A 27,096-nucleotide genomic window follows, 5' to 3' on the forward strand; every position below is an offset into this window, starting at 1 on the left:
AGTAAGAAAATACTTAGATCCATTTAATGAAGGAGTAGAATAAGGCCCCCAAATGTCAGCATGAACCAATTCAAAACAAGAAGATGAAGAAGAAACAGATGAGGCAAAAGGCAACCTTTTTTGCTTGGCAAGAGGACAAACAGAACAATAAAAACTTTTATTAATATTGCATGTAATGACATTTGGTATAAGTGATTGCAACAAGACTAATCTTTGTGGGGAAGGATGACCTAACCTCCAATGCCATAAACTAGTTTTATCAACTTCAAAAATACAAGAGTTGAAACAGAAAGAAGAAAACCTAGTCAGCTTAGCAAGAAAATCAGAAACAAATGCTGGCAGTGAGTTGCTTTGCAATGTATAAAGGCCTCCTTGCATCTTACCCAACTCAATCATTTTCCAGAGTTATAAGTTCTGAACGAAATAAAATTGTGAAAGGAAAATACAACAACAAGATGAAGTTTGAGTTAGTTTACAGATAGAGATCAAATTGAAGGAGAAACTAGGAATGCAAAGCACATTTTTTAAGAGCAATGTAGGAGAAACTTGCACAGTCCCAACATGTGTAGCCTTAGCCATATCACTATTAGGCAACCTAACAAAGATTTGAACTATGGAAGTTATAGAAGTAAAGAATTGAATTGAATGTACCATATGGTTTATGGCACCATTATCCAGAATCCAATTAGTGGAACTAATATGAGTTGTGATAGCACTAGAAAAGAAAACAAAATATTCTAAAGAAGGAGCTGACCAAATACCTGAAACCTCATGTTCTTGAAGACCAATGGTAGGCTGAATGATGATATTGGCAACTTGGTGTGTGTTTGAACCTTCTTCTCGTGGTGCTTAAGTACCAAAGTAGCTGTGAGAATTCAACAAACTAAGCAATTGTTGATATTCTGAACGAGTCAAATTCACACTTTCATCAAGAGAATTGTCAATTGCTACAACATTATTAGCAAATGAACTGTTAAGATACTAGCTAGCTGTACTTACTGTATGTACTGCATTAGCACTAGTATTGTTGGGAATTAGTTAATAAAGCAATTAGTTAGTTAGGAAGCAACCAGTTAGTTAGTGAGGCTGTTGAGTCAGTTAGGTGAAGTGTGGCTGACAGGTGTTGTATATAAGCTACCGGATTGAATAATAAAGGATATGAAAAGAATTAACCAACACTTTCCCTTTCTGAGTTCTCTTATTCTCTCTCTCTCTCTGGAGGTAGTTCCCTCGAAGTAACAAATCACACTCTCCATTATCAGTTCTTTCCACTCTCATTTTCTTTCTCTTTCTTTGATTTTCTGATTAACCAAACATCTAACAATTTTTTTTTTTTTTTTTTTTTTTTTTTTTTTTTTTTTTTTTGGGTGGTAGTAGTAGTAGTAGTAGTAGTAGTAGAAAACGTTTTTTTCTTTCTCGGATGAAGTATAACATTGCTAATCTTTCCCACCGATTTGTTTTTAGCATCCAATACTCGTGATATAACGATGTCGGTGATTATGATAGGCTTGCCTAGTTAAGCAGCAGATTTTGTTTCCAAGTAGTGGCAAGCTTGATAGGAACTCATGCAAATATAAATGGAGGTGTGTTTTGATTTACTTGTTTGATTACTGTCCAAAGGCATGTTAAGCATTATGTGTATATTTGATTACTGTTAGTCTGTAACACTTAGATACTGTTTCCAATAATAAAGTTAATCAGGTTGGCAAATTAGATGATTTTTGAAGGTCTAACAAAAGTAAGAACAGATTTGGAATCTGCACTCACATGTTAAGTAAAGGGTTCTGGTTATGTAATTTGTTCCGTGAGAAATTAAAAATAATGTTTCTCTTCAGTTATTTGTTCATGGCTTGGGTTTTGAGGGTGTTTTTGTTTGGTTGGAAGACCTGTGTCATGATTTAAGTTTATCTCTCAAAAGGAGACTTTTACATGTTTGTTTATTGGTATATTCTGTTTTAACAGTTATAAACTAGTCAAGAGTAAAAAAAACACTTGTGACATGGCCGGACACTTTTATTTTTATTTTTTTAGATGTAATGTTATATTCTATTTTAACAGTAATAAACATAGTTCAATCTCCCCTGCATATATATATATATATATTAAAACCAAAATAAGCCTTCATGAAACTTTAGAAAGATTTAATAAAAAAATTAACTGTTAATGATTTACAACATGAAATCAGTAATATTAAAAAATAAATTATTAAATTAAAAAATGAAAAAAAAAAGCAGTAGAAATTATTGATTTTTTTTATTCTTAGAAATTATTGAATTAAAAAATGAAAAAAAATAAAGCAAGATCGCGAGGGTAGATAACTGGAGTCCCAAATCTTCTGTTCCACTTTTCTTGCTCCACTCTATACTCCATCAATAAATTCTTGTCATGTGTTCATCTAATTAATTAAATACTACTATTAATTAATAACTGTAATATTAATAAGTCAATAATGATAGTATTTAATTAATTAAGTGAATACGTGGCAATCATTTATTGGTGGAGTATAGAGTGGAGCAGGAATAGTGGGACAGAAAATTTGTATTCAGATAACTGGGGGAGTGAGACAGAAGAGTAAATATTTGGGAGAGTAAGGGGGAGTAAGGAAGAATATGAAAACTAAAAAATTAAACCCTGGTAACAAATGAAGAGAAGCATGCCTTTTTGTAGGCAGAAACATAAACTATTTGAATAGTAGGGAGCAACATGAATCATGTGTGTGTATATATAGTTTAGTGTCATAATTTTCTATTCATTCCAATTTGAAGTGTACGCATTTGTCCAGTAGATTCACATTAGATTCACTAATTCGTGTCTTCCAATTATTAAAAAAGTTAGGGATGTAATGAGATACTTAACACAACAACAAACACAAATAGTAGTATACTATAGATATAGATAATAATAATAAAGTAGCGGCCGGACTCAAGTTAGTTCTTATGTGATGGTATTTTGAAAAATATTTTTAATAGTTATTGGTATAAAAAAATCATTAATGAAATTTATATAAGAAGTTTCTCAATGGATAAAAAAAGAAAAGAAAAAAGAGTACACGTATATTACATATGTCTTCCTCCCCAAGTCTTGGACTGTTTTAAAAACTAAAAAATAAAAAATAAAGGAACACCCAACACCTAATAACTTTTGGAGTGAAATAAAAAAACGTGCAACAATTTTTTATTCAATAAAATAAAAAGTAAAACCTGTACCTGTTTGCTCGATTAAGGAATTGTGGTCAATTGGTCAAAGAAACGTTGACTGGCCTCTCGCACCGCCTATATAAGAATCTTGGTCCCCAAGTAATAGTAAAACCAAAACCAAAACCAAGACCCAGACTCTCTCTCCACAATTTATTTGCTTCTGAATCTATTCCTTCTCCTTATTAATAGTAGTATTAAAAGAACTATGCCGTAAACTTTTGCTACGATTGTAGGAAGAAAGAATCATATAGAGAGAGCAAGCAAAGGGGAAACAACAACAACATGGAATGGTGCAGTCACTGTCTAAAAACCATCATGGCAGATAGCATTGGTGACTTCACGTAAGTACCTTCAAAACCATCTTAATCTTTCTTCTTGTTAAACCTTATTTGCATCAGTTTGATTCAATATAATATATGTACTGAGAAAAAAAAAAGGTTCTTGATGCCCTTCTAATAGTTCAAGGTTAATAAAGTTCAAAGAGAAGTTCAAAAAAAAAAAAAAAAAAAAACTTAGAAACTAACTCATGGGATTAAAGGTGTGTTACATTGCAGGGCGTGTTCTACATGTGGAAAGATTTTGGGTCATGTCAGTGTCCAAAGAATTTCTAGAGTGAGAGAGAGAAGAATTAACAAGAGAGCAAAGGAGAACAAGCATGGTACAATGGAAATAGATTCTTCTTCTTCTTCTTCTTCTTCTTCAATTTCTGGGATACATGAAAGCAATGGAATATTCAATCAAGCTACTGAAGACAACCAGATCATTCATGGGTATGTACTATATTTGTAAAATATTAGGTACCTTGCCTTTGGATATTTAGAAATTTTTGCATATTCCATGCTTTGCTTTCAGAGTGTTTTAGTTCTAATTTGGTTTTAAAGACTTTTGAAGTAAACTGATAGAGAAAGAACAAGAATTATTTTGAATAGAATCTGTGTGTTTATATAATTTTCCATACAAAGACATGCTATGTATACAAGAATGCATATATATACACAACATTTGATCTATGAGGATTCCTTGATTAGACTAAAATCAAGAATAATTAATATTCCTTAACTGTGTTAATTGTGATTTATGTGATACAATAACAAAGACTAATTGATATTGTTGTGTGTTTAAGGTGGTCAGACAACTTTAGCTTCAAAGAGATGTGGTGCTCTCACTGTCTCAAAACCGTCAGGACAGAAAGCATTGGTGACTTCACGTAAGTATTTCCAGAGCTTTTTAATTCTGTTCTTTTAAAACCGAAGTTGCATCACTATGTTTCAATATATATTATAGGTACTGAGAAAAAGAAGTTGCATTAATGAAATTAATAAAAATGTAAAGAGCACTGAGATACTCTAACTGCAAAAACATGAGCACTCTTTTTCTCATGATTAAACTGTTACATTGCAGGGCGTGTTCTACATGTGGAAAGGTTTTGGGTCATGTCAGTGTCTCAAGAATTTCTAGACTGAGAGCAAAAAGAATCAGCAAAAAAAAAAAAAAGAACAAGCATGCTATAATAGGACTAGATTCTTCTTCTTGTTCTTCAATTTCGGAGACGAGTGAAAGCAAAAAGAAGTGGTGCACTTATTGTCTCAAAGCCTGCAGGACAGAATGCTGTGGTGACTTGACGTAAGTACTTCATGGCTAGCTTCTTACAAATCTTGTTAGACCCTTTTTCCCCTCCTTTCTCTTCTACCACATACACTTGATAAGTGTTTTAGGATTGAACTTCTTTGAAACCAATCAAAGCCAGAAAACTTTATTTTTAAGCAGGCTCTGATTTTTATTAATTTATTTCCTTGCATATTCCTTTCTTATCCAAATTAATTTGTGTTATTAGGGGTTTATTTTTTGGTCTTCATTACAATAAGATCTTCTCTGAGGCAAAACCAACACCACCTCTTGTAGCATAATTTGAAGCACTGTCCAATATAGGTACTAACTACTGAGACAAGTGTGTGCGTGTATAAATAAAATGTGCACATTAATTGTTCTTATTTATATATTGGTTATGAAAAACAAGGTTCTAAGACACAGGGGATGCTGTTTATACAGTCTGTTTTCGTGTTAAATCCTCTATAATATATTTCAAACTGTATATCTCAGGGAAATTTTAGATAAGTTTATATGAAAAAATGCCAAATCTCCCCATGAGTCAAAGAAAGAATTGTATTTTTGACATGATCCTCTTTCCTGTTCTTTCAAGTTCACTTCTTGAGTATACCACAAAATAGATTCATTTTAAACAAAGACTACTCCTTATGGTTTTTAATTTACTTATCTTAATGCCTCAGAGTTTTTTTCTCCTTTGTTCTTATCGATGAATCTGTGATTATTTTGTAGATGTTGTTCTTGGTGTGGAAAGGTTCTTGGCGAAGTCACTGTCGGAAGTTCATCTAAACTGAGGAGGAAACACAGATACGAAATAATCAAAAGAACAAAGAAGAACAAGCACAGTACATCACTGGAAGTTGTTGAGGATTTGAGCACTAGTGATAAAGAAAAGGAGTACCAATAGAGTGCAAGCAAAATAAATTGATAAGTATTCTATTCCATTGAGAATTTGCAATTGAAATTGGAGATGTATTTTCTTTTATGTAAATAGACAATTTAAATCTCAATATTTGTCAAAAACAGTGTTATTCTTACTCTAAATTCTTTTACACATTGGTTATAAATTGATGTATCTGTTCAAGTATTTGTCACACTGATTGCAAGCTTTATGTGCTCAATTCTTTTTTTTACTCTCTCTTTTTTCATATGAGAAAATTTTATTTATGATGGTAAACCTGAATTAAAATTCTTATCCTCAACAAGGATTTGTTGATTGTTGAATCCATATAAGAGGCGAGTTGACGAGCTGGTCTATTTGCACTTCCATGTACAAAATAGAGTTCCAAATCACACATTTACTATTTTCATATTTTTGATGTTTGATAAGAAGGCTGACAATGTGACATCTATTTAAAATTGAGAGGATCCCAATTTTAAAAATAATTTTCTCATGCACCATACATAAACATCTTTGTGTAACCCACTTATTATGAGAGATAATGTACATAGTGAATGCACAAAAAAGCTTTCTCCAAATTTCAGACCCATCTTTTTATCCCCTCTCAAATTGCTACCATTTTCATTTTTTCTTTGCATTGGCTACACTGCTCACTCTTTTTGTCACACCAACTAGAAAGTTTCCTTCTTCATCCCAGAATATTGGTTATGACTTGTGAAGGCCACCTTCGCACAGAGAGAGAGAGAGAGAGAGAGAGAGAGAGAGAGAGAGAGCATGGGCTGTAAAAGTGAAGTCAATGGATCATAAAGCCATTTGGTGAAGTAAGAATTTTTGGGTTGCGGGAAATAATATGTGTAGTGAAACAGTGGGGCTTAATAAGTAGCCCATTTACTTGGAGAGAAATTGAGTAAAAAGGCCCAGCCCGCATACACAATTAATTGTACTCTTGGATCTTGCGCATGCTGGGCTCAATTACCATATCTTATTATGGGGTTTGTTTTTAAGTAGGCATTAATTAATTAATAAGAGGCTACCACATAGCCAAGGAGAAATATGGTTTAGGAAATTTTATTATTATTATTTTTTTGACAATAAGGTATTCATCAGACATGTCACGTGAATATATTGTAGAGCTTTACCTTTTTTTTTTCTTAATAAAAAGTGGGACCCTTTTACTATAACCCAAAAATAAGAGTGTCAATTGTCAAGACATTGTAAAATAGCTCAAAATTAATTGACCCAACTAAACTTGAACCCGAATTTTTTTGACATGAAAAAAAACGGTTGACCCGTTATCTGTCCAATTTTTTGCAAGTTAACCCGATCCAACCTGTGACCCACCAATTTTTTTAAAACTTTTTTTTTTTGGATAAAAAAGAAAATCTAACTATTCTCTTAGGTACTCATAACAATAAATCTAGATTCTATCAGCAAATTTTGCAGTTTTCCATCATTACTATTAGACTTGGATAGATGATTGTTGTCCACACCTAATTTATAGTTTTGAATTAAAATGACTATTTAATCAAAAGAGAATGGCCTCCAGAACTTGAAGAGCTTATCAGTCGTGTGGGAGAGTAATTTGTAGAATCCCATTAACATGTAATATAATAAAGAGCATAGTGTGAGAGATGAACCATAGTGTGGTCATGAAGCTAATTGAGTCTGTTCAAAACTTTTTTAGAAATGAGATTATGCCAAACGAATCAAATAAAAATATATAAAACATTAATTCTAAAACTCTGTGTTGACAATTTTAGTCAGTTTAAAATTTTACTTCTAAAATTAATGGCCTATTTTTTTTTTTTTTTTTTCAAACGAATTCACCCCCCCCCCCATTTTTTTTTTTTTTTTGTAGGTAAAACTGATTTTAAAAGAACAAAAAAATTGTTGAACTAAGAATATTCCTAAAGAGGTAAAATAGTAAACTGTCACAGTCATAGTTCGACAAGGTAAACATGCTTTCTTTTTCACACTAACTCTGGTTTCAAACTTCAAAGGATGCAACTAAGATGATCAACTGGAAAGGAGATGTACACCTCAAAGCAACGATCATGAGTTGAATGAAAAGACAAAAGCAAGTATTTTCTTCGACTTCTTTATGTATTTGTCTTGGTAAACTTCAACCAATCAAGACAGCCAGCACAAAAAGTCAGATATTCAACTGAGAAATCAGCATAAGACCTGATCACCTCATAACTCCCATTCTGGTCAGGACTCTAGACAGCACTGCATCCCTCTAGCCAATTGTCATACCTTGTCTCCTTTGAGAGGCGGCAACTTTGGAAGCACCCAATCAGGAGAACCATTGAGCCATAACCCCTCACCAGTATCCTTGTGCTTAAAGTCAGGAGCTCTTTGATTCCTCTATGAACAGAAATGAACAGGAATGAGATAAAATAGTTGAAAAAGAAACACCAAAAGATAATCAGCACCTGGAGTACCTTGTTCAATCTATTGTCCCACCATTTAGTTGGATTTTGCACCAAGTCCTTCCATGATTCCTCACCTAAATCAGTATAGTGATGATGTCAAACACAAGATCACAACCCTCTCTTTACCCATTACTTAAAAAAGAAAAAGACAGAATGAAAATTTTGAAAAACCAGATTGATAATTTTGAATTTTAAGAACTCAAAGAAACAAAATGGATGTCAGAAAAAAATAAATCATATGAAGGAAGATATCTTCCTGATTTTATATGAAATCATTGTAATGATAATGAGATATATCACTTTTATTCTTTTAAACAAGTGATTTTTTTTTTTTTTTGTCTTCCTGCCAAGCCAAAAGTTTCCGTGCTCACCTCTATGCTGCTTCACTTGTTTTGATTTTTGAGTTTTCACATCAACTTCCACTCCAAGTTCTGACAAAACCCAACTTGGTGCATCGGTAAGCCAGAGTGCATGGCCACCAACCTTATGTTTGAAATCAGGACTCTTTGGATTCACCTGTAAAGAAAACATGAAAGTCATACATTTCACGAACAAAATCATTCGGACAACACAATCACATGAAGAGAGGGGTCCACACCGATCCACTGCGCTTACTATCACGGTTATCCCACCATTGTTTTGGATCATCAAGAAGCTCTCTCCAAGAATTAATTTTAGAGTCCTCGCTTCTCTTCACATCAGCTGAAAAATGAGTTAGTCCCCACTTTGTGATTGGAATAAAGAATATAATCAGCAATAATATTCTAAACATTTTGACATGACCAATTCACCCAAGTACTAAAACAGAGTTTTCAATGCATATGGTAAGTATTTCTCAAGCTTTTTTAACTGAGTTTTGCAATCAAATTTTATGTCAAGCTTCTTTTTGACGAATTTGGGAGTTGAATCATAATACCGAGTTCTATCGAGTCAAGCTTCTTTTTGACCAATATGGGAGTTGAATCATCAGTACCGAGTACTAGGTCATCTTCCTTCTGTTCATATGCTGCAACTTTTGGATTATCCTACAAGCAAATTACACAACTAAATGAGTACATCATTATCAATTACCTGGAGGGCAAAAAGAAACCACCAAAAAAAAAAAAAAAACACACACACACGTGAACAAAGCAACTACTCTAACCTCTTTCAACCTGATGTCACACAGATTGGACTGGGAAACTAACTTCCATGATTGGCTAATATCATCCTCGTTTTTCACACTTGCTACAGTGAAAAGAAGATATCACTAAAAAATGAAGGTTGTAAAAGGCAAGGTAATGAAGCATTTATGTTTGTACTTCAATAAACTGACACCTGAACCTGGACTTTTAATAAGCATTAATATTTGCCACATCATGCAATTGCTTTTAATTTTTCTGTATGTACAAAATATAATGCAGATAGATATGTCAAATTTGAAGCCCTTGTTACTGATGTGGGACACCAATTTTCCACCAGATTTTTTTTTTGGGGGGAATCATGAAAGTCTAAATTAAAGAGAAGAAAAAAATATAATATGGAGAAATTTTGCAATTAAAAGATCCACAGTTCTGCAGTAAATAAAAATGCAAACAGTGGACAGACTGATCAAAGGATAAAGGTTTAAATTTTTTTGATAAATAATAAATTTCAATAAAAAAGCACAGTGAGGGACACAACCAAAGTACACAAGTATACAAGAGAAACACACAAAATAAAAGCAATTCTCTAGCATATATTTTTATCAGCAAACTTAAAAAGTGTGCACAAGACCATTCTTGCCATCACCCACATGGCCCCAAACAAAGGGAATCCAAGAGACTATAACTCTATCCTGAAATCACAGCGAAGAAATAAGCAACCCATTAACTACACATTTAATTTACACATGCAACACCACTTTGCAATGATTATTCCACACGTTTTCAAAAGAGAAGGTTTCAAATTCACACTCACAATAGTTCTTTTCACAAGATTACAGCACAAAAATCAATCCCCAACCCCAGCAATCTAGGAAAACTATTTGTTACAAAGGACAACCATCCAGGTAATATTGTTGCAATGACGACCAAAATTCCCTTGCCAACATGCTAGAAGGTCAACCACAGACTTCGGCATGGCCTTGATTCAGCCACACTAGCAAGATCCCTCTTACCAAGCACAAAAAGAGGTGCATCATGCTGTCAGCATTCAACATTGGACATGTGTGATATAAGTCATTAGTTGCTCACCTAGGCAGTGAGCTTGCATTTGTGCATCTGTGTATTTTTAGGCTATGCTTATCATGTTTAAGACCTTAGCTAGGAAGCATGGACGTGTCGGACATGGATACCACACTGACACTGCAGCGTATGAGTCCCGAGAAAAAAAAAAACAAAAAAACAAAACCTTATGAGGATACGGCCCAAACACAACTGCAACACAGCTGAGCAAATTATGTAGTTCTCAAATTTCTTGGTTGGGGGCATGTAGTTTTGGTCCATGGACATTCTTTGAAAAAAGGGCTAATTACAACTTCCCTACTTGTAGTTTGGCCGAAATATAAGTTGCCTACCACTGATTTGAAATTTTGTACTTTACCCACCTGAGGTTATCTCAGTTAGAGTTCTGTAACCCACCTCCATTAATACTAGGGCTAAATATGTAATTTTGCTCCCCTTTATGTCTCTCTCCTCCCAAAACATAAAAAAAATAAAAGAACAAGAGAAAACAAGATCAAAAAGTGAGGGTTTTGTAAAAAGTAAGAACAAACTTTAGCTATATCTCATTTCCATCTTCTTCCCCCACAAGCTTTTTATATCTAAACCTTTCAATCCAACCCTTTTTTAGATGCACAACAAACACAAACGAACCCTCTAGAAAACTCACTCAAACCCACCATTAATAAACCCTAAAAACCAAACCCAACACAAACCCCAACCTCCTTCACCAATTGAAAGTAGCAGCAAAGAATCAAAGTGTTTCACTTTTAGCCGCAGAGTTCCAGCAATGAGATCGAAGAAAGAGAGAAAGGTGGCTTCAAACAAAGATTGGCAGGTCTCTCGCTCTCAAACCCCAAGGGTGCTGGTCGTTCAATGAGTTAGGGTTCTGGTTATGGTGGTGTGACCAGGTGATGGTGGAAGTCTTGGGTGTTGGTGGTGGTGGTGCACATCAGCAAATCGAAGGAGAGAGGGGTGGTTCATGGTGATGCTTGGATTGGGTTTTGGGTTTGATTTCTTGGATTGGGTTTTTGGTTTGGCTTTGAAGTCAAAAAAAATTTATGGGTGTTTTTTGGATTTGATTTAAGCTTTAGATGCTACGGCTTTGATGTTTGCTTAGAAATGAATGAAGGAATTTGTTTTTGTTTTTGCTGGATCTGTTGATTCTTAATAAAAGCTTCCGTAAAGAGAGAGAGATAGAGGCTTCTATGATGGTGGTAATGTTTGTTCTTAATTTTTACAAAACCGTCACTTTTTGATCTTTTTTTATTTTATTTTTTATTTTTTATAATGTTTTGGGAGAAGGGAGACATAAAAAGGGAGCAAGATTGCATATTTAGCTCCATTTTTAACAAAGGTGGATAATAGAATCCTGACTAAGCTAACCTCAGGTGGGTAAAGTGTCAAATTTCAAACCACTGGTAAGCAACTTAAATTTTGGCCAAACCACATATGGGTAAGTTGTAATTAGCCCTTTTCAAAAAGGAAAAAAAAAAAAAAAGTTTTGGTATGTAGATATGAAGATAACCTTTTGGTGCATCATTGGCCGACTTTGTGCAGATTTTTCAGACTATACAGACAGAATTGGGGAAATGAATGGAGTCCTGTACTAAAGGAGAATTGTGCAGATTTGTCAGACTATCAACATGGTCACATCTCCGTGCTAAAGGAGAAAATTTTAGCCATCTTTTAAAAATCTTCTTAAATACCTTGGAATCGCCAGTGGTCTCAATAACAGGCTTGACGGACACCAACTGCACATCAATGTCATATGAAAAATGAATGCAGTTCATATTTTGATCATACTAAAATTGCCTGAACATTTATGACTTCTGGTCTTTAGCACATTCTTTGGACTTGAGACTTCCACTCCCTATTTACAGAAGGCCCGTTTCATCGGGGAAAAAAAAAAAATTATCCACCTATCTAGAATTTACTTTTTTAGATCATGTTATTAGGTAATTTTTGTGGTCATGCTAATTTAAAATCCTATCTTATTACAATTTTCTTAATGAAAAATGTCCTACTAGGTCATCCTTTCATTAAAAATTCCAAATATTATTCTCAGCTTACCCAAAGATATTTCTTGCTTCTTTCACCTCCAAAACTAACCACTTTCCTTCCCCTTTTAACTACCTTTTCTACCCTAACCATCCTGAAGCCCCAAAACACCAGCCATCAAAGATGCCTTGCAAACTCTGGTTTTTAACAATCGAGACTCAATCTATTAAAACCCAAATAAAAATTCCAGCCTCTAAAGCTAATCCCTCATACTTTTTTTTTTCCCAACCTTGGGCCATCAGAACCTCCCAAGAAACAATAGCCTGAAGGCCATCTGCTCCTGGTACCCTACATCTTATTAGAAAAATGCCTTTTATACACTTATTTTGAAGTCTTTTTAAATTAAACATAACTCGTTTTATATTGGCTATCAAATGTACCACCTCCCTCTCTTCCAAGCTGTGGGAACATTAAGGCACTAAACATGACAAAGCCAAGTTCATTGAATGCATAGCTAGTATCCAAATTATTAGCAATGTGACACAAGTTTCCAAATTATTATTAAGGTAGCAAGCACATATCATAGGACTGAGAACCAGATATATGGATTTACCTAAACGTTTTAAGGACCATTTTTGTTCAGGAGATGTCAAGCTGTTCTTCATTTGCAAAGACGGTTGGACAAAGTTGAGGCTATGCACCATAACCTGACATTGTCAAATATTGGATGTCATACAATTAACATAAACAATAAAATCTCATTAAAAGAGAGACATGAGCAATAGTAGCTTCTCCCTACCCTTTATGCATAAATAAAGGAGTACTACTCTTAACAACAATGCATGGGCCTTAAGATGTCGTTGCTTGTATTTCTGCAGTTGGGATTCATTGGGTGATGCTTGAGAAGTTATTAGATGTCTACGCTTGTTGGAAAGGGTTGTATGGTCGCCATAATAATAGTCTTATTTGCAATGCTGTGTCTCATTGTGTTATGTGGACCATTTGGAGAGCGGAATAACTGAAATTTTGAAGCAGTAGATATAATGGTTATTGAGATTATAACTAGCCTTTTCCATTATTTTTTTTAATATTGTGCTACAATTGGTAGGATATCCTGTAATTGCCTAGTAGTTTTAAATTTTAATGGATCCCTTCAACCTCAATCTTTAGCAGATTTTAATCATTTTTTTTTTTTTTTTGGATAAGTAGCAGACTTTAATCATTTTTATTATTTTAATAAGTAGGAGAATTCGATCATTTTAGCGTTCTCCTTTTAATAAAATTCATTATTACTTGTTAAAAAAGAAAATGTATTGACCTTGAATTGTCCAAAAGGGGTAGAAGGTTTGGGATTGAAAATAAAAAAGAATACCAAGTTTTGGGTGGCTGCTCTAGCTAGTGAACAGTGCCTGTGAACAACAAAGGTAGCTACCTTTTAGTGATTTGGTTTAAAAGCCCGAATTATGATGCTTCCCTAGATTAAAATCAAATCCAATCACTGTGGACTAATGCAGGCTGCATCAGTCCACAGCAAAATAACTCGGCTCAATTTTAAAGTTCAGTTTGCAATCTCTTAGTCTATTGACATGTGAATGAGCTATGCTCAATATGAACATCCTCCTCCCATAATAGTGGGATGGAGGGTAAGGTCGTAGGTTTACGAAGCACCAGGTGCCTGTGTAACTTGAAAATAAAAAAATAAAAATAAAAATCTTCTAGTCCATTGACCATGATTTTTTCTCGTTTGTAAGATGTATAAAAATTCGACAATAAAGGGGCACAAGTGCACAACCCTAATTTTTAGTTTTATACATAGCACCACCTCATAAGTATTTAAAATTTTGTGGAAACAAATAATTTGTTACCTCACACAGAAATGAGGGCTTACCAAAGTCAAAACCACAATTAGTGTTAAATAAATTCTCAAAAACTCAAAATCTAAATGAAGTCCATGGGGCCACATTTTTTAGTCACAAGGCTTGCATGTTCACTGCAAAGATCCAACTAGGTCATACCTGTATATTGGCTTGACCCTGATTTGCATTCAAATGAGGGGGATCTGCACTCAGTCGTCCAGTTACATGAACAAAATTTTTTTCTTTTAAATGGCAAGCAGCAATATGAGCCAAATCGCCCTCAAAAATTATCGGAATCCTGTTAAATGAGAAAACAAAGAAGACAGTCTTGCTAAGTAGGAAAAATGATACAATAAATAATTATGAAAAGATTGCAAAGGGTCCATTTGGTACAGATTATTGAGTCCAAAAGGCGTTCTTTAATGCTAAAAAGTTATTTTTAGGTGTTTGTTATGGTGTTACCTAAGATCATTTTCTTTATATAAGTATTGTTACCAAAGATCATAAAGCACTTTCTAAACAAAATTTTGCATATATATATTATATATATATATTAAAAGCATAACAAACAACCCCCCCCCCCCAAGACAATTAATAGAATGAAGAAATTAAATTAATAAGCAAGCAACGAAAATTTATCAACTCTAACAATGATCACTGCGCACCTTTGGTGCGGTGGTCACTCCACAAGTATAAATGCTTGTGGGGTGTTGGGGCAAGGTCCGGGGTTTAAGTCTCCAGGAGAGAGCTTCACACACATATACACTTAGATTAGGCTAGAGTAGAAATTCTATCTTGTAAAAAAAAAAAAAAAAAAAAACTCTAACAATGAGAACTAGGCAATGCCATGACTAGAATAATATAGGTCAAGAAAATTAAAATAGAAGCATTAATACTAACAAAAATTAGCTTGTAGCAGATTCACCAAATATGTTTATTGCAGTACAACTCAGAGTGAAAACTTTGGATTGAATTAAATCACATAACAAACATTCTTGAAAATCAACCTAGTTTGTCTAAAACAGTCTCAAAGAGTTAGCCACTTATCTAGATTAATCCTTCTCAAACCTAAATCAGATCCCAATGTTTGCTCCATCTAGCACCAAAAGCTTCAAATTAAACCAAAAACAAAAACTCATATAAGCGAACTAGGAAACCAACTATATTTGGGTCCCAGGGAGAGGGAAGGAGAGATTCGAACTAGTGACCTATGCTTCACGAGGCATGGTCCTCAGCTGATTTTGTTACCCCTTTTTGGTAAATGTGACCAGTCAAGTTACAATTGGGGTTCCTCGTAATCACTTATATAGCCAGTTCAACCAAGTAAACGCCCAATACAGGACACAAACACACACACACACACACACACACACACACACACTTACCCAATCCAACCCATATAAATCAAAGTATCGCACAAGCAATTGCAACTAGCATAACATATAAAACTATACAGTATCAACTTACAAAGAGAAGGAGAAGCCAATATTTCTCATTTTACACACATAAAAAAGGCATGAACATAACTCTTTAACACTAATACTATAATGCAAAAAAAATTCAAAGAGAAAATTATTAATTTGGTTCATACCAAAGAGGAGGAGAGTCAGGAGAAGAAGGAGGAAAGGAAATTTGGTGAGTTTGAGTAAGCACGGTGCCAGCCCAGCACTTGCCATCAGGAGATGATTCGAACTGAACCGGAACGTGGACATAACCAATCACGTTCACCGAATTCGCTATCTTCGCTTGGAATGGAATCTCGCTCGGCCTTGCCCATTCCGAACTCGCCGCCGCCACAGGCTCGGCCTCGGCCTCAGCCTCAGCCACAACCTCCGCCGTCGATTTTGATTTTGATTTTGAACTCGAACTCTCTGCTCCTCCTCCTCCGCGGCGCTGATATTGTCTAGGGGTTTTAGAAGTGGAAGCGGTGGCGTAAGTGTAAGATTGAAGGAAGAGAGAGGCGTAATGCTGCCATTTTTGTGTGGAAAGGGTTGGAGATGGAGAGGCGATTTTGGCAAATGCTCGGCTAATTACTGTATTCATTTTTTTCACACTTTTTTTCTTGTACTCCTACTATAACTCCATTCAATATGGATATACAGTACAATACACAGACAGAGAGAGAGAGAGAGAGAGAGAGAGAGTGAAGAAGAAGGAAAGCAAACTCTGTGTGTTTCTAAAACCCTGCCTTGCTTTGTTTCTCTCTCTAGTCTCTGGTCTCTGCTCTGCCAGTAGTGCTTGGTCGGCTTGGGCTACACGAATCCTTTTAAACTGGGCCCAAAGACACCCGTCGGGCTTAGTTCTATTTGGTCCTAAATAACCCTTTTTCCACTTTCACAAAATTACAAAATTTAGCTCTAAAATTAGTTGTAGTCTAAGAGCATCCGCATTAGATGTGGCAAAAATTATACCATTTTACCATACTAAAACCCTACTTTATTATTTTACCACATTATTTTACAACATTTCATTTATCAGATATTTTATACTACAATTCTATATATTAAAATAATATTTCCTACACATTAAAATAATATAAATAACCCCATAAAATAATATATCTAACCCAATAAATAACAACCACAACAACCACACATTGTTGCCGCCGCCGCCACCGCCACCGTGGCAGCCACAATCCATTGGAACAAATCAGAACAACAACAACAACAACAAACCAGAAACCTATCGGAACTCCCTGATCAACCAAATAACAAACAACTGCATCGGAACTCCTTGATCAACAACAACAAATCGAAACAAACAACAAATCAGAAATCAACAAACAAACTCATAGCCCACCAAAACCTTGACCCACAATCGGAAATCAACAACCTCGACCCACAATGCCGCCGACCCAAAACCTTGACCCACAACCCATAGCCCACCAAAACCAAATCGGAAGCCCCACCACCACCACCACCTCAACCACAAACCCCGACAAATCCACCGCCTCCACACCCTCACCCACACCCACTTCCAAACCCAAAACTTTCATAATCCAAGTCAACCCAGACTCCAAACCCACCATCTTCATCGCCGTCATCGTCATTGCCTAGCCCATCAGAACCCACCCACGAGGCAGCCTTGGCTTGGGTAGTTTTGTGTCGTTTTTTTTTTTTTAAAAAACAGAAAAACCATTGCTAGAGAGAAATCGGCGTGGGCGTGGGTGTGGAAGTGATCGTCGGCGTTGGCATTGGCGTGGGTGTGGAAGAGCAGTGATGAGGATTGAGGTGAGAGAGGTGAGAATGACGGAGAGAGAAGAGCGAATGACGGAGAGAGAAGAGAGAGAGGAATAAAAAAAGAAAAAAAAATTTGCCACACGCGTTCCGTACCGTGGCAAATTTGTCACGGTACTGTTCAATGTTGCAAAAAATATGGGATATGGCACATCTGATAAATGGGGTAAAATGGTGCTTGGTATGCCAAATGTGCCAAATATTTAACATTTGACACATATGGCACAGCTGATAAAGATGCTCTAAGACTATAATGCATAATTTTAAATTACAAAAACAGGTAATTTAAAAAATTTATTGATGACATAACTATTGATCTTTAATTTTTTGAAAATTTTGCAAGTATGGAAAATATAGGAAGAAGATGCAATCCAATAGTAGATTTGTCAAAATTCATATCCAATAAAAAAATATTAAGTAACTTTAGACTATAACCAATTTTGTACATAAATTTTGTCCTTCAAAATATTCAGTTTTTATTTTTGGATCATGCTACCTAGTGGGATTTTTTTTTTCTTCAAAATAACCAAATCCCTCAAACAACTTCATTAGTTAGCAAGGTTTTGAAACTATTTAGCAATCTAACAAATCGAGTCTATTTAGACTCAAATTTTGCTCTTTGAAATCGAGTATCACAGACTCAATTTGTATGAAAATTTTGTGGAAATCGAGTCTGTGGGACTCGAGTTTTGCAACAAAACCCATAAATCATAAAACACCGTACACAAGCAAACAAGCAAGAAACAAAGATCAACGAAGACAAATGAAGACAAAAAAAGTAGAGAAACAGGAACCCAAAACAGAAACCAATGAAGACAAAAAAAAAAAAAAAAAAAACAGAGAGATTAAACAGAAACCCAAAACACGAAGACAAAAAATAGAGAAAGAGAAACCCAGAAACCCATGAAGACAAAAAACAGAGAGATTTGGGTTTGTTGTATTTGCTGAAGATCAGAGGGCGTGGGATCTTTGTGGGATCTACAAAAAATAGAGAGATTTGGGTTTATGGGATCTTTGTTGTTGCATGAGTGTTGTGCTTGTTTCAATATGGAACTTGAGTGAATGAAACTCGAGTGTGAAACACTCAATTTCAAACTGAAACTCGACACTTACTAACTCGATTTCAAAGAGCAAAATCGACTGTAAGAGACTCGATTTGTTAGATTGCTAAATAGTTTTAAAACCTTGTTAACTAATGAAATTGTTTGAGGGATTTGGTTATTTTGAGGAAAAAAAAAAATCTCTGCCCAATGCCTTTAGGACATTAGTTAACAATTCAGTTAAAGAAAGTTTTAATGGGAAAAGAAAAAAAAAAAAATATTTTGACAGTTTTTTTCATTTTTCATAAAAGTGATGTTAAAACTTTCCTAAAATAGATTATTAATTAATGTCTTTAGAACACTCGTTAGCATTTCCTTTTATTTTTTATAGCATTTCATTCTTCTTCTTTTCCTTTTGTATTTAACACTGGTTAAATTGTCAATTTGGTCCACTGACTTTAAAAAAATTAAAAATTAAAAGTCAGAAGTCAGTTTGGTCTAGTAACTATTGGTTATGGTGAAATTTGATTTCTCTTCAACTATTAAGCATAAGCATAAGAGCTTTGTAATGGTTCAAATCGATTCTCAATTCATTTAAAATTGAGTTACGATTTATATTCTTTGCCCTGGCCCATGAGGCCTGTATTGGACTCTAGTGTAGGCAACGTATAGTATGTTTCATTGTGATCTATCATTGGAGACCTCTATTGAAATTAATAGGACTCTAACTAGGGTGCTCACATCATCAATAAAGATCACCCTTATCTTTAAGCAAATATCCCACATTCCAAATCCTAACTTTCAATGTATTAATTACAATTTATCTATCTTAGCATTCTCTTTTAGTTAAACTCATTTTATGAACAATGTTTTTTTTTAACAACATTTAATACCATAACTAATCTCCTAGCAGTCTTATACAATTTTCTCTTTAACTTAATAGATTTTTTATAATCATACAACACTCTCAAATTCCATGCACTTCTCTACTTCACTTCACCTTACTCTTATCTTATGATTCACATCCTCTACCATCTTTTTATCTTTTTGAATTATTGATTTAGGATATCAAAAACTCTCACTTTTTCCCTTTTTTTAGCTTTTAACAATCAAATCTTATGGTCTATATCTTCATTTTTAGTTTTAGTTTTTTACTAAACTTACATTCCATCTATTTTGTTTTAGTCCTAGTCGACTGCAAGCCTTTATATTCTAAATTTTCTTATCGAGTGTCTGACTTAAATGTTGAATTTCTAATTTAAACGTTAACACAACGTCTAGTTTTATCCACTAAAATTATATCTCAAAAAGTATACATATTAATTAAATTATCTATAATATCATCAATCCAGCCAACGATTAGACCCTTCCAAAAAAAAAACGAAAAAAAACGAAAAACAAAAAACAAAAAAATCCCAAAAATCACTTTTTTTTAGAGTTCTCTCTATGATCCTCATCATTACGCATTTATTCTCTTAATACAAGAAGAAGAAAGAATATAATTTTATTTACATGGAATAATTAATTGGTCACAAGAAGATACCGAAAAACTAGACACACCCAAGTTGCACATGCGTGCAACGAGTCTTCTGCAGAATTGTTTTACGTAGCAAAAGAACAAATGCACCTGCATGATAGGAACAAAGGTCATACTGAATTTTGTAACTTCAATGGCTGTCTAGCGGGAGTGGCTCAATGGCTTGACCCTGTCCCTGTGACGGTCTGGCGTACATTGGGGGGTCCTTGGGCCATGTGATGATGTTTGGGGGGTCCTTGGGCCATGTGATGATGATGTTTGGAGTCGTTCCAACGAGGCTAGCACATCAACCATGGGAGGCCTATTCTTGGGATCTGTGTGAAGGCATTTCAATGCAAGTGTAGCTGCAGCTTGGACTCCTTTTTTCGAGTACTGGCCCCCAACCTTGTATCCATAATCCTCAAAACTCGTCTGCTCTCGCTCAAAAATGGCTTTGCCCAATCCACCAGGGTTTCCTCTGCAGACCCAGGTCTATCATCATCCATAGCCCGTTTTCCTGATAGTAACTCTAATAAGACGACGCCGAAGCTATACACATCACTCTTTGGGTCAGGTGACCTGTATGGTTTAAACCAGTTCATCAAAAGGAAAGAGCAGCTTGGAAAGTTTACTCATAATGCATGCGCACTTCCCTTTCTCTATTCCGTGAGAGAGGAAAATAATAGTACAAATAAAAATAACATCATAACTAATCCAAATCCACTTTAACTGTTACACTTAGTATTAATNTTCTCGGCATACATTTTTTTTGCTAAGAAATGCATGTGCTATGGAAATTATATTAGTTCATACCACGATATATATAATGATAAATTTTACACGACCTAGTATTGACATGTTTCCACCATCCCTGAAAATTTGTCCATTTGGTTAATATAGGATGTTTAAAAAATCAACCTCATACACATTCTCACATATTTATCATTATAATTTATAAACATTTCAATATTGCTCTTGCTATTTCATAAAATATGTGCAAAATCAAATGAATTATGTTATTGCAAAAGTTATGAAGTTATGATACAAGATATAATGAGAGTGTAAAAATTAATATTTGATCTTTGACAATTGATGGCAAATTTAGGATAAAAGGGGTATTGTTACACTGAGGTTTAAGTATTTAATACTTGCTTATTCAACACCTAGTCTTTTCCTATGAAATGAAAGAAATTTCCTCTGGAAGAAAGATAGTAGGGGGACTAGGGGTGATGGATATATCCAGATATGTACATGACAAGGAGGCAAAAAATAAGTCTCTCTCTCTATCTATGTCCTACCCACAAATGTAACTTCCTGATAAAAGACATACATATTAAAGATTCAACAAAAAGGTAATATCTACCTGTAGCTACATATTCTGGGGCAGCATAACCCCGAGTTCCCACTACTCGGGTTGAAACATGAGTATTATCTCCGGTTGGGCCATCCCTTGCTAAGCCAAAATCCGAAAGCTTTGCATTGAAATCCTACAAAACAATTAAACCAAGTCAGTTAGGCACAAAAAATTACTATGCAGTATAGCTTTATAGCACTCAAATTAAAACTTTCAGCATTTAAGCAAAGCATACCGAATCAAGTAGAATGTTAGAAGCCTTTAAATCACGGTAGATTACATTGGCGTCTAAGCTATGCAAGAAGGATAGTCCTCGTGCAACAGCAATTGCAATATTCATTCGTGTAGGCCAAGCAATAGGTTGAACACCTTCTGCAAAAAAAGAAAAAAAAAATTCCCAGTATTATTGATTAAGAAAAAAATATCAATTAGATCAAGGTGATGAATGGATTGCTTTTCTCAGGAAAAAAAGGGGTTGTAAGGGGGAGGGGGGGGGGGGGGGGAACCATACCATAGAAGAGGAAAGAACTAATGTATGAAAAAAGAGGAAACCTAGAAAAAACATCAATGTAACTATTACACTTTCATTACCCCATATGTGCCCTGACTGGAAGGATAGCCGGGGCAAGTTTGGGACATGGTTGGACCTATTCAAAGACAACAGTTCTCCAGGAATGCCAAAAACAAGAAATGACTTGGAAGCTTGTCTAAAAAGCATTTCCAGAGACTTCTCTTTGTTTTCTGGGAACATCAAAAGTTGTTGTGTGTCTTAGTTTTTTGTTTCAGCTGAAGAAAGGCAAACTAACTTGAAACAGCATGTCCCTTAAAATTCTTACTTCTTTTTTGATACATGTTTTTGTGGAACATATTCTGAATCAGATCCAGGTATGACCTTTATTTGCAATTTCTAATACAACAACAACCAAGCTTTAGTCCCAAATTATTTGCATTTTCTAATAATAACAGGAAAAAAAAAAAAAGGAAGAAGAAGAAGAAGGAAAAGAAAAGGCCTAATTTACCCCACTAGAAATTTTACCATCCATAATTGCTAGACCTGTTCCAAAATCATCCTAGCTGTCCCCTTGCTTGTATGAAGTAAAAGGGATGCCGGATGTTTATTTTGATCATTTTGTTATGAAATACAACTAGAATTATTATCACATAAAAATATCTACACAGAAGATACAGAAAAGATGATGGATCTGACCAGAATTCTGATTTAAATGTATCTCAGCAGATAACCTCCTTAGTTAACTTAGACCAATTTTCAGACTAAAAAAGGGCCCTAGATCCTTGTAGTTAGAACAATTTATTCTACGACTAAATTTATGTTATTGATAATGACAGTTTGGCCATGCATTATGCTGCTGGGTTTGTCTATCAATTCATGCTGTTCCCTATTCTCCAGTAGTGATTTCTTTTTTAAGTCTCCAAAGGAAGAGGTCTAGCTACCATTTGCCTTGTCAAGTGGCTAGCTGACACAGGACAGAAAGAGCTGCTACTAATTTGATGCAAGATCTTAAGGAATTCACACTAGATTAAGTTTCTTGAAGGATTTTTTTTTCTTGTTTGATATGAAAACAGTGAATTGAAAAGAGAGAGAGAGAAGAGAAGAAGAAGAAGAAGAAGATAAACTCTAGGTAATTACACCTAGTTCCCTTAGTAATCACAGCTTGGAAGGAGAAGGCAATCACAACCTTTAAGCCTAAAAGAACTGTTGAGATTTATTAAATTCAATCTATCTATGTTTCCTAGGTGATCACATTCTCAAAGGTTTAAGACTGCTGTTGGAATTTTATTAAACTCAATCTCTGTGAATTTGACAGATTACATAAAAGACTTTATATAGGCTATTCCAATCCATTTTCCTACAAAGACCTGGATATCTAATTAAACCACTTAGGAAAGAACAAAATTTTCCTTCAAAATAGTTTGAAGTAAATTCCCCCAACCCACTACGTGGCAATTCATAAAACTATCCACATGTATAAACCGCATGACTTATTGAATAATCTAAACAAGTCACATGACTCATTGAATATTCATGTGACTAAAAAGTAATACGGATGGTTGTTTGAATCACTTTGTAGTGAGTTGGAGAAATTTTCCTCCAAACCAATTTGGAGGTAAACTCTATCCATTAGGAAACTACTAAAACAATATAGAAAAGAACTCCAAATATAAAATTGAACTCATGGCCTCAGTTACAGCCCATTCCAGCAAATTTGAATAGCACCAAATAACCCCTATATCAATTGAATTTAATTTTGAGGGGAAAAAAATGAATTTATTGAAACTGAATTAGCAACTTCCAAACTTAAGTTACTTAGTTTATAGGATTCCAAATAGAGGGGTACTTAAAAAATGAACTTAAGTTACTTAGTTTATAAGATGCGGACTTCTAGAGCTCTTCCTTTTAGATTCCAATCAATGTGTGTCTCATGATAACCCCAGGCTACCACCCATATTGCAAGTAATACTGATTTCAACAGCCTATAACACTAACAACATAATTTTTTCTAACTTTGTTTTTGAGAAGAACACAGTAAACAGGCAGTTATTTTCTTTATAGTACAATCTCTCAAGCATATTCTACTGCAAAGATGCCAAGGTATACAGTTCTAATGGGAAGGAGAAAAACAACAAATAGAAATAATACGAAGAATCACATGAGCACAGTTATATTATTTGTTTATGATTACAGTCCCCGAGGCCCAATACAGGGAAGAAAGTTTTACCAAAAACAGTTGAGTGAAAGAAAAAAAGAACAAGAGCTCCAGGGGTCACATCAACCAGTAGTCAACAGTGAACTGTCCCTCTATCCAATTCAAATGACTCTTATACAGGCTCAAACACATGTGAAACCTAGCCAAAACTTTTATATGGCAAATGTACCCCCTTGAAACATGGGCTTGGACCCTTAAAAGTTCAGGGTCAGTTCCCTGGCAATTTTGGCCTTGGACTACCCCAAACCCTGCATATGCCAAGTCAGAGACATAATCTAAAAGGATTGAGCAGCAAAATAATATTAACATAACATCTTCGCATGAAACTGCAATTTCTCTGATTCCATCTTGTCTGTCTCATTAACAAAGGTATATAACCTGATAACCATTAATACCTTGAGAATTTAAATTTATTGGATAGGTGACAATGTATACAAACTCATTAAGTAAATAATCAACTATCTAAACTATTGATGGAGTACCATACCAGTACAATAAATGTTGCACTTAAATCTATAAGAAAAAAAGTAAGCATAACATGGTGATTAAATTTCGTAATGTGGGAAATACACTTACTTCTAAATAAATGATTCTCCAAGCTTCCTTTTGGCATAAACTCATAGACAAGGAGTCTGTTCTCAGACTCTGAACAATAACCAATGAGTTTAACGAGATTTTGATGGTGAAGCTGGCCTAGATAATTAACTTCTGCCTGCCAAGTTTAAAGGTCCAAAACAGACACGAGAGTTAAAATTTTGGTAAGGCCCAACAATGAAGAAAATAGCTTATTTTTACAGTTCATGTTGCACGTACAAGCCATTCCTTGTGGCCCTGAAAGCTTTCTGGCTTCAGTTTCTTTACTGCCACCACTATTCCACTTCCTGGTCTAGTGGGAGCTAATGTGTTTGCATCAATCCATCCTTTGAAGACACACCCGAACCCTCCCTCTCCAATTAAACTTTCTGGGCGGAAATTCTTTGTGGCATTCTTGAGATCATTGAAGTTAAAGGACTTGACATTGTTGGAAAGAGATGTATCAGCCTTGGATGTTATAGAAGATGTGTTCAAAGAACGAGAAGGTGTTTGCTCAGTAGAACTGGTCAATTCCTCCATTGTCTTACATGGAGGCTGTGTAATTGTACCTCCTAAAAAGGATAAAATAAATATATAAAAACATTTAAAAATGATAATACTCAAAGTTAAAAGCAACCTACAAAACTTCCTTCAAAGAGAAATAGAGTACTCCAACACCAAGTTACAAATAAAATCATGAAATCAAGTACATCATGAAATCAAGTGCATATATATATATATATATATACTTATAAAGCTCAAATTGCATAGTCTCTTGTCCTTGAATAAGGATAAGAATCCTTCGATATCTTGCCCTGATGATAAACAACAATCATCATGAAGCTCAACTCATAAAGCCTCTTGTCCTCGAATAAGGGAGAGAATCCTTTGATGTCTTGGCCGGATGATAAACAGCAATTATCATGAAGCAGACGCCATAACTTTTCATGTAAAATCATTTAACCATCATGAAGGCAGACGATCGTAACGCTGATTTGATTCTCAAAGCAGCATACATACATATATATATATATATATACACACGACTGATTTTAATTTTTAACCATAAAACCTCCCCAGTACGTTCAAATATCCCAATTTTTTGTTAATCAAAACCGCCCCATCATCCAAACAAATACAGAAAGAACCAAAAAAAAAACATCAACAACTCAATCCAAAAACATAGCTATTAGTTCATGGAGAAGAAAAAAAAAAGGAAGGGACTGACCAGGAAAATTGGTAGAAGAAGCATGAGCACACTTGACGGGTTTTCTGAAGCAGTTTCCCATCATTGAGTTGAAGAGAAATGGGTGTGGGTGTGGGTGTGGGTGGGAGTTGAAGGGGGTGGAGAAAGCAAGAAGAGGAGTTGGGAGAAGAAGGAAATGTCAAAGACGGAGATGCAAGGTCTTCCATTTGAAAGTGGCAGTACATAATTGCGAGAAGGCAGCTCAAGCCTCAAGCAGCTCAGCTTAGTCAAACGGAAGAAATATTGTATCGTTTTTCCACTAGTTTTTTTTTGTTGTTGTTGAGAAGACGTCTTTGTTGGTTTTTCCACTAGTTGAATGATAGGGAAACAATACTATTTTAATATCTCGTTGAAGACTTGAAGTTTGAATGAATTGATTGTTTATAAAGTAAAATTGAGGCTATATTTTAGCTACTTTTATTCATTAAACTACTTAACCAAAAATAAATAAATAAAAACTTAAGAGCCAGGCGTTGAATTTGTTAAGGACATTGAATTTGGACTCACGAAAATTGATAGTAAATTGAAAATAAAATAGACCAAATTAGTTTGTTGGGTTTTAGGAGGCTTAGTTGTGTTTGATCCGGATTATGATCCGACTTGAAATAAATGTGTTATGGTTTTTAATGGGATTTCTGTTGAGGCTTAGTCCATAAAGCGGAGACTTGAGTTGATAGAAAATTTTTTGGCATGTTTTGTAACTAATTGTAAATCCTGTATGCAAGATAGAAAAACTGTTGTTTTAGGAAATTAGAGTTTGGTGTGTTGTTTTGAGAGAGAGAGAGAAAAAAAAAATTGTACTGCCGCATTTTGTAATTTTTTTAGTGAATAGTGAAATCACTGCAACTTTGTGGACGTAGGCAAATTGTCAAACCACATAAATATTATTTTGTGTGATTGTTTTCTTTAAAGCATATTTTTTCTTTATTTTGCATCTCACAGATCTGGAAATTTCGTGTATATTCCCTTTAGCTACTATTACCAAAATATATAGACCAAAATGGTATTTTCACCACTTAATTCATTAAGCAATATTTTGAGAATAAAATAGTGTATTACATTACTTCCTTCTCTCCCATTATAGTAAATAGTGGATGTCCCGCGCGATGCGCGTGTTCGTTATTAGTTATTTTATAATACTCATATGTGTTATAATATTTGGAAAATTAATTTCGATTATGTATTATACGTCACTAAAATAATGAATGAAAAAAAATTGTAACACAATAT

General features: G+C 34.6%; 3 protein-coding genes across 5 annotated transcripts; 1 reads left to right on the forward strand and 2 right to left on the reverse strand.

Moving 5' to 3' along the window:
* Positions 1 to 1,359: 1,359 nt before the first annotated feature.
* LOC112019296 (uncharacterized) lies at positions 1,360 to 5,873 on the forward strand. 3 transcript variants are annotated; one of them, XM_065767396.1, is made up of 6 exons: positions 1,360 to 1,583; positions 3,431 to 3,538; positions 3,752 to 3,967; positions 4,321 to 4,404; positions 4,599 to 4,820; positions 5,535 to 5,873. In XM_065767396.1, the coding sequence occupies exons 2-6, from the start codon at positions 3,480 to 3,482 to the stop codon at positions 5,707 to 5,709; spliced, it is 756 nt and encodes a 251-aa protein (XP_065623468.1). In that variant the 5' UTR covers positions 1,360 to 1,583; positions 3,431 to 3,479; the 3' UTR covers positions 5,710 to 5,873. The 3 variants fall into 3 exon arrangements, with proteins under 3 accessions (XP_065623468.1, XP_065623469.1, XP_023907600.2); XM_065767397.1 differs by lacking the exon at positions 1,360 to 1,583 and adding an exon at positions 5,032 to 5,126 and having other exon boundaries at positions 3,321 to 3,538; positions 5,535 to 5,611; XM_024051832.2 differs by lacking the exon at positions 1,360 to 1,583 and having other exon boundaries at positions 3,321 to 3,538.
* A 1,717-nt stretch (positions 5,874 to 7,590) lies between these two features.
* On the reverse strand, positions 7,591 to 16,418 carry LOC112019341 (protein OSB2, chloroplastic). Its single transcript, XM_024051870.2, has 9 exons — positions 15,767 to 16,418; positions 14,335 to 14,473; positions 12,933 to 13,026; positions 9,283 to 9,365; positions 9,055 to 9,163; positions 8,737 to 8,840; positions 8,510 to 8,654; positions 8,148 to 8,212; positions 7,591 to 8,070 (listed from the first exon to the last, which is right to left on the reverse strand). The coding sequence occupies exons 1-9, from the start codon at positions 16,216 to 16,218 to the stop codon at positions 7,954 to 7,956; spliced, it is 1,308 nt and encodes a 435-aa protein (XP_023907638.1). The 5' UTR covers positions 16,219 to 16,418; the 3' UTR covers positions 7,591 to 7,953.
* A 3,943-nt stretch (positions 16,419 to 20,361) lies between these two features.
* On the reverse strand, positions 20,362 to 26,097 carry LOC112019343 (probable serine/threonine-protein kinase PBL2). The gene is made up of 6 exons (XM_024051871.2): positions 25,849 to 26,097; positions 24,861 to 25,192; positions 24,624 to 24,759; positions 21,557 to 21,693; positions 21,331 to 21,454; positions 20,362 to 20,546 (listed from the first exon to the last, which is right to left on the reverse strand). The coding sequence occupies exons 1-6, from the start codon at positions 25,910 to 25,912 to the stop codon at positions 20,497 to 20,499; spliced, it is 843 nt and encodes a 280-aa protein (XP_023907639.2). The 5' UTR covers positions 25,913 to 26,097; the 3' UTR covers positions 20,362 to 20,496.
* Between the last annotated feature and the right edge of the window lie 999 nt (positions 26,098 to 27,096).

The sequence above is a fragment of the Quercus suber genome, unplaced genomic scaffold (genome assembly GCF_002906115.3).
Source record: "Quercus suber isolate HL8 unplaced genomic scaffold, Cork oak 2.0 scaffold_801, whole genome shotgun sequence".
In the NCBI taxonomy this organism is placed as follows: Eukaryota; Viridiplantae; Streptophyta; class Magnoliopsida; order Fagales; family Fagaceae; genus Quercus; species Quercus suber.